The sequence below is a fragment of the Lichenostomus cassidix genome, unplaced genomic scaffold (genome assembly GCF_008360975.1).
Source record: "Lichenostomus cassidix isolate B80296 unplaced genomic scaffold, HeHo_3.0 HiC_scaffold_37, whole genome shotgun sequence".
In the NCBI taxonomy this organism is placed as follows: Eukaryota; Metazoa; Chordata; class Aves; order Passeriformes; family Meliphagidae; genus Lichenostomus; species Lichenostomus cassidix.
In genome coordinates, this window is record NW_028147279.1 from 234,753 (window position 1) to 242,630 (window position 7,878).

Here is a 7,878-nt window from a genome sequence, read left to right on the forward strand (position 1 = left end):
GACCATCTCAGGTGGGTCTGGGGTCATTTTGGGAATTTGGGGTCACTTTTGGGGAGTTTGGGGCATTTCAATGGCCAGGGGTCACTTTTGGGTGGTCTGGGGTCTCTCTGGGGCTCTGAGGTCCAAGCCCCGCTGGGGTCTCCTCCCCGAGGGTCTCCTGATGACAGAAGGCCCTGCCACCACCAGATGTCCCCTGCCACCGCCGGAGACACCAGGAGGTTCTCCCTTGAAGGTTCTGGAATCCCAGCCAGGTTCTCTGGGTGGACAGATGACCCTGAGCCCACCAGGAGGTTCTCCTCGGAAGGTTCTGGAATCCCCACTGAGGTCTCTGATGGATGGGTGACTCTGATCCCACCATGAGAACTTCACTGGAAGGTTCTGGAATCCCCACCAGGTTCCCTTGAAGGTTCTGAATCCCCACCAGGTTCTCTGGGTGGACAGATGACCCTGAGCCCACCACGAGAACCTCCTCAGAAGATCCTGATCCCACCATGATGACCTCAGAAGATCCTGATCCCACCACGAGGTTCTCCTTGGAAGGTTCTGGAATCCCCACCAGGTTCTCCTTGGAAGGTTCTGGAATCCCAACCAGGTTCTCCTTGGAAGGTTCTGGAATCCCCACCAGGTTCTCCTTGGAAGGTTCTGGAATCCCCACCAGGTTCTCCCCATGGATTGATGACCCTGACCCCACCACGATGACCTCAGCAGAAGACCCTGACCCCAAAACCACGTTCTCCTTGCTCTCCACCACCCCAACCACGTTCTCCGGGTGGACAGCTGACCCCGACCCCACCACGATGACCTCAGCAGATCCCACCAGGTTCTCCTTGGAAGGTTCTGGAACCCCCCCCAAGTTCTCCACGTTCATGGATGGCCCCGATCCCACCACCACCAGGTTCTCCCTGGAAGGTTCTGGAATCCCCACCATGCTCTCCCCATGGACTGATGACCCCAATCCCAACACGAGGTTCTCCTTGGAATCTTCCGGAATCCCCACCAGGTTCTCCGGGTGGACAGATGACCCCGATCCCACCACGATGACCTCCTCAGAAGATCCCACCATGTCCTCCTTGCTCTCCACCACCCCAACCACGTTCTCCGGGTGGACAGATGACCGCGATCCCACCACGATGACCTCAGCAGCAGATCCCACCAGGTTCTCCTTGGAATCTTCTGGAATCTCCACCATGCTCTCCCCATGGACCGACGACCCCGATCCCACCACGATGACCTCAGCAGCAGATCCCACCATGAGGTTCTCCTTGGAAGGTTCTGGAACCCCCACCACGCTCTCCGGGTGGACAGCTGACCCCGATCCCACCACGATGACCTCAGAAGATCCCACCATGTCCTCCTTGCTCTCCACCACCCCCACCACGCTCTCCGGGTGGACAGCTGACCCCGATCCCACCACGATGACCTCAGAAGATCCCACCACGTCCTCCTTGCTCTCCACCACTCCAATCATGTTCTCCGGGTGGACAGCTGACCGCGATCCCACCACGACGACCTCAGAAGAACCCACCACGTCGCCCTCCTTGCCCTGCCCGCCCCGCTGTCCACCGCCGTCCCTCCGGCCGCCCTCGCGGTGCATCTTGCGGTGCTTCCAGAGGTTGGAGAAGCTCCGGTAGGCCTTGCCGCACTCCTGGCAGCCGTAGGGCCTCTCCCCGGTGTGGATCCGCCGGTGCTCGGCCAGCCGCACCGCGATGGCGAAGCTCTTCCCGCAGTCCGGGCAGCGGAACGGCCGCTCGCCGGTGTGGAGCCGCCGGTGGTCCTTGAGGTGAGTGGACTGGCGGAAGGCCTTGCCGCAGTCCGGGCAGGGGTACGGCCGCTCGCCGGTGTGGATGCGCCGGTGCACCTGCAGCGACGTCTCGGTGCTGAAGAACTTCTTGCACTCGCCGCACTCCAGGTTCTTCGAGCCGCCGCGGCGCGGCTGCGACCCGCCTGGCGTGACCTCGGCCACGCCCGGAGTGACCGCCGGGCTGACCGCTCGCTGGCCGTGGACTCTCTCGTGGGCCCTCAGCCTGGCGGCCGTGCTGCTCTTCTTCCCGCACACCGCGCACTCGAACTTCCAGCCGGACTTCCCGCAGCGGTGCTCCCGCAGCGCCGCCGGCCCGGGGAACGCCGCGCCGCAGGTGGGGCACACCTGGGGCAGGTGACCCGCGTGGCCCAGCAGGTGCACCTCCAGCAGCCGGCGCAGCAGGAAGCTCCGGCCGCACTGCTGGCACTTGTAGGGATACTCGCCGGTGTGGTGGGATCGGTGCAGCAGCAGCCGGTGCGGCCGGTGGAACCGCAAGCCGCACTCCGGGCAGCGGTGGGGGAACTTCCTCAGGTGGACCTGCAGGTGCTGGCGCAAGGTGGAGTTCTGGGCGAAGCGCTTGTGGCACTCGGGGCACTCGTGCGGCCGCTCGCCCGTGTGGGTCAGGTGGTGCCGCAGCAGGTTGGCCTGGGAGTTGAAGGACTTGCCGCACTCGCGGCACGGGAACGGCCGCTCGCCCGTGTGGGTGCGCAGGTGGTTGCGCAGGTGGGAGGATTTCTTGAACATCTTGCCGCAGGAGCCGCAGCGGTGCCGGCGCTCCAGCCGGTGCACGAAGCGCTGGTGCCGCGCCAGGGCGGCGGCGCTGGGGAAGGATTTGGGGCACATGCCGCACTCCAGCGGGGGCTCGGCGGGCTCGGGCGGGTCCGAGGGGACGGAGGGGACGGAGGGGACACCCGGGGCGCCGTGGGAGCGGCGGTGGTACAGGAACTTGGTCATGTTGACGAAGGCCTTGCCGCAGGAGCAGCGGTGCAGCGGGTTGGGGCCGTGCGTCCGGCGGTGGGTCAGCAGCGCCGCCTCGGTGTCCAGCGCCAGGCCGCAGTCCAGGCAGAGGTAGCGCGACTCCCGCGAGTGACCGTCCAGGTGCCGCTGGAGCTCGGCCGGGTCCGGCAGGACGCGGGAGCAGAGCGGACAGTGGAAGGCGCCCAGCTTGTGGCACCTCAGGTGGGCGCGGAGCAGCCGCGACGAGGACAGCACCTGCTGGCACTCGTGGCACCTGAACTCCGGCGGCTCCGGCGGCTCCGGCGGCACCTGGGCCACCTCACCTGTGCCGCCCAGGTGAGTCACCTGGTGCTCCAGGAAGTCCTTGGGGCTCTGGAAGAGCTGCAGGCACTCGCCGCACTCGTAGAGCAGCAGCTGCACGGCGCTCTCGGCGGGAATCTCGGCGGGAATTTCGGCGTTTTCGGCGTCGCCCTCCTCGGGTTTGCGGTAGGAATGCTCCACGTCCACCCGGGCGTGGCTTTGGGGTAAATTCGGGGCGTTTCGGTGGCCCTGGCGGTGCGCCAGCCACAGCTCCTGGCTCTGGAAGAGCGCGCGGCACTCGGGGCACTCGAAGTGGATGCCGCCGGCGGGGCTCGGGGCGGGAACCGGCGGTTTCGGGGTCGGCGGCAGGTCGGCGGCCAGCAGCTTGATGTGGAGCTCCTGGTGCTCCAGCAGCTGACCGGGAGTGACCAGCAGCATCCCACACTCCAGGCACTGGTACTGGCTGGGAGCGTCCAGCTCGGCCGGAACGCCCAGGATCTCCAGGTGGGGCTGGGAGGTGGCCAGGTGGGGGTTGGAGGTGGTCAGGTGAGGGTTGGAGGTGGTCAGGTGAGTCTGGGAGGTGGCCAGGTGAGTCTGGGAGGTCGCCAGGTGAGCATTAGGGTTGCCCAGGTGAGTCTGGGCATTGCCCAGGTGAGGGTTGGGGTTGCCCAGGTGAGCGTTGGAGTTGCCCAGGTGGGTCTGGGCGGTGCCCAGGTGGGCCTGGGGGCTCTCCAGGTGTGTCTGGTGGTGCAGCAGAGCTTCCTCCAGCGAGGAGGAGAGGTGAGAACACTCGGAGCAAACGTAGCGATGCTCCACCAGCAGGAGGGTTTCCTCGGGGAGAGACATCTGGGGGGAAATTTGGGGGGAAATTTGGGGAAATTTGGGGAAAATGGGGAAATTTGGGGGATATGGGGAGAAATGGAGAAAAAAATGGGAAGGGAAATGGGAAAAAATGGGGAGAAATGGGGAAATTTGGGGAGAAAATGGGGAGAAAATGGGGAAAAATGGGGAGAAAATGGGGGGAAATGGAGAAAAAATGGGGAGAGAAATGGGGAGAAAATAGAGGATAATGGGAAAAAAATGGGAAAAAATGGAGAAAAAAACGGGAAAAAAGGAGCGAAAAATGGAGAAAAAATCAGAGGGAAATTGGGGGAAAATGGGGAAAAGATGAGGGAAAGATGGAGAAAAAATTGGGGGAAAATTGGGGAAAAATGGGGGGAAGATAAGGGAAAAATGGAGAAAAATGGGGAGAAAATGGGGAGAAAATGGGGAGAAAAATGGGAAAAAATGGGGAGAAAATGGGGAGAAAATAGAGAAAAAATGGGGAGAAAATGGGGAGGAAATGGGGAGAAAATGGAAAAAAACCAGAGAGAAAAATGGAGGAGAAAATGGGGGAGAAATGGTGGAAAATAGAGGAAAAAATGGGGAAAAATGGGGAGAAAATCAGAGGGAAATTGGGGGAAAATGGGGTGAATAATGCAGGAAAATGGAGAAAAAATTGGGTAAAAAATGGGGAGAAAATGGGGAAAAAATGGGAGGAAAATGGGGGGAAATTGACAAAAATTGGGGGAAAAATGGGGGAAAGATGAGGAAATGGAGAAAAGTTGGGTGAATAATGGAGAAAAATGGGGTGAAATGGGGGAAAATGAGGGGGAAATGGGGAAAAAAGGGGAGGAAATAGGAGGAAATTGGGGAGAAAATAGGGGAAAATAATGGGGGGAAAATGAGGGGAAAATGGAGAAAAAATTGAGAATAAATGGGGAAAAATGGGGAAAAATTGGGAGAATAATGGGGGAAAATGAGGGGAAAAATGGGGGAAAAATGGAGGAAAAAAATGAAGAAAAAAAGGAGAATAAATGGGGAGAATAATGGGGGAAAATGGGGGAAAATGGGGGAAAAATAGAGAAAAAATTGAGAATAAATTGGGTGAATAATGAGGGAAAAATTGAAAATAAATGGATTGAATAATGGGGGGAAAATGGGGGAAAATCAAGGGGAAATGGAGGGAAAAATGGAGAAAATGGGGAAAAATAGGAAATCAAGGAGAGGAAAACCAAAATTCGAGCGCAGAAACCCCAAATCCCTCAGAGACCCCAAATTTCCCCAAAATTCCCCCAAATTTCCCTCAGATTCCCCCGAAATCCCTCAGAGACCCCAAAATCCCCCCGGAAACCCCAAAATTTCACAAAATTCCCCCAATTTCCCCTCAGATTTCCCCGAATTCCCCTCAGGATCTCCCCAGATCCCCCCAAACCCCCTCAGGAGCCCCAAAACCACCCCGGAGCCCTCAGACCGCCCGGATTTCCCCCCGGAGGCTCCGAAATCGCCTCGAATTCCCTCAAAAATCCCAAAAAAAACCCAAAAAATCCCCAAATTCCCCTCCCCCCCCTCACCTCGGGCCTCTCCCGCTCGCGCTGCCCCGCCGCCGCCACCCCCCAACAAGGCGAGCGCTGATTGGCCGCCGCCTTCCCGCCAATCAGCGGCGCGGGCCAATCAGAGCGCGGCGCCCCTCCCCGCCCCGCGCGACCGCGGTGACGTCACCGACGCGCGCGCCGCCATGTTGGGAGAAACCAAGTGGGGGAGGGAGGGGGGAGGCGGAATGAACCAAATGGGGTTTGGGGGGGAAAATGGAGTTTTTTGGGGGAAAAAATGGGATTTTTGGGGTTTGAAGGGAGGGAGGGAGAGGTTGTACCAATTGGGATCGGGGGGTGGAAATAAGAGGTTTGGGGGGTTGGGATGCACCAAGTGGGTATCGGGGAGAATGGAACAAACCAATGGGAAAGGAGATGGGGGATCCGGAATGTACCAAGCGGGACCGGAGGGGGATCCGGATCATCCCAAATGGGATGTACCAATTAACGGGGGGGTTTGGGGGTTTCTGGAATGTTCCAAAGGGATTCCGGGGGGGAAATCCGGACGGATCCATTCAGCAGCGCGGGGTGGAAATTTACAGACTTTTTTTTTTATTTATTTTTTGAATTTTTCCCGCGTCCGACGCTCGCGGGGCTGGAGGAGAAACTGCCGGAAAAGGCGGGAAAACGAGGAAAAAAAAATCCCGAAAAAATAAAACAAAATTACAAAAAAAATCCCCAAAAAATAAAATTAAAAAATCCCAAAAAAATTAAAAAATACCAAAAAAAACCCAAAAAAAATCCCCCAAAAAAATACAAAAATCTAAAAAATCACAAAAATCCCCAAATCCCAAAAATAAAATAAAAATCCCAAAAAATAAAAAAATTCCTAAAAATAAAAAGAAATACAAAAAAAAATCCCCAAAATCCCAAAAATTTTTAAAAATACAAAAAAATCCCCCAAAATCCCAAAAAATAAAAAAAAAATTTTAAAAAATCAAAAAATTCAAAACAATTTTAAAAAAATCCCCAAAAAATCCCAAAATTCAAAAAATAAAAAAATTAAAAAAATCCAAAAAAAAAAAAATCCCAAAAATCCTCAAAATGAAAAAACCCCAAAATCCCAAAATTAAAAAAAAAACCCAAAAAAATTCAAAAAAATCCCCAAAAATTCCAGAATGGAAACCAAATCCAAAACCCGAAACTAACAACCGAAAAAAAACCCAAAAAAAAGAAACAAAAAGTCCACAAAAAATCCGAATAAATTCCCCAAATGGAACTCCCGACGTGACGAAAGGGGCGTGGCCAGGGTGGGCGTGGCTAACATGACCATATATGGGCAAAGGGGCGTGGCCAGGGTGGGCGTGGCTAACATGACCATATATGGGCAAAGGGGCGTGGCGATGGGCGGGGCGATGGGCGGGGCTGGGATGACCATAGAAGGACAAAGGGGCGTGGCTACGGCGATGGGCGTGGTCAGGGCTGTGGTGGGCGTGGCCAGGGGCTGATGACGTCAAAAATAGACCCTTTGGGGTGGGGGAGGGGCGGAAATAGAAATTCCCTTTTTTTTTTTTAATTTTTTTTTTCCTTCTTTCTATTTTTTTTTGGCTTTTTTTGGGAACTTTTCCAGCTTTTTGCATTTTTTTGCTTTTTTTTTTTTTTTGGCGTTTATTTGGTATTTTTTGGTTTTGATTTTTTTTTTTTTTTGGTTTTTTATATTTTTATTCTTATTTATTTATGAACTTCCCCAGATTTTTGGGGAAGTTTTTTTTTTGAGGTTTTGTCGGTTTTGGGGTTTTTTTTTTTTTTTTGGGGGTTTTTTGGTTTTTTTTTTCAATTTTGATTTTTTTTTGTTCCATTTTTTTTTTTCATTTTGTTAAATTTTTTAAATTTTTTTTTTTTTAATTTTTAAAATTTTTTTCCGGAACCGATTTTGGGTCGATTCCCGTAAAAACAAAAAAAAACCACAAAAAACACAAAAAAAACCCACAGGGGGTGGGGTGGGGGAGGGGCGGCGAGGGGTGGGGGGAGGGGAAAAGTCTTTGGCTGCTCGCCGCCCCCGGGGTCACGTGACACCCCCGGACCCCCCCGGAAAATGGGGAAAAACCCCGAAATTTGGGGAAAAACCCCGAAATTTGGGGAAAAACCCCAAAAATTTGGGGAAAAACCCCAAAGTTTGGGGAAAAACCCCGAAAGCCCCCCCGGGAGTGGGGGAGGGGCTCTTTGGTTGGCTCTGAGGTATTTCTGTGTCCTCTTTGGCTGCGGGAGGGGGGTGACGTCATCATCGGGGGCGTGACGTCATGGGGAGGGCGGGGCGTGACGTCACGGGGCGGGGCTAACCCTACCCGGCCCCTCCCCCCTCCCTCCTCGGCTGTCTTTGGCTGCAGGATGGGGATGACGTCATAGGGAGTGACGTCATCGGGGTGGGCGGGGCTCCCGTGGGGTGACGTCATGATGGGAGGTTCCCAT

General features: G+C 55.1%; 1 protein-coding gene across 1 annotated transcript; it reads right to left on the reverse strand.

The window, feature by feature from the left end:
- Positions 1 to 81: 81 nt before the first annotated feature.
- Positions 82 to 5,512, reverse strand: LOC146423483 (zinc finger protein 574-like). The gene is made up of 3 exons (XM_085044624.1): positions 5,452 to 5,512; positions 321 to 3,904; positions 82 to 235 (listed from the first exon to the last, which is right to left on the reverse strand). Exons 2-3 carry the CDS (start codon positions 3,902 to 3,904, stop codon positions 82 to 84), a joined length of 3,738 nt encoding a protein of 1,245 aa, XP_084900750.1. The 5' UTR covers positions 5,452 to 5,512.
- Positions 5,513 to 7,878: the final 2,366 nt, after the last annotated feature.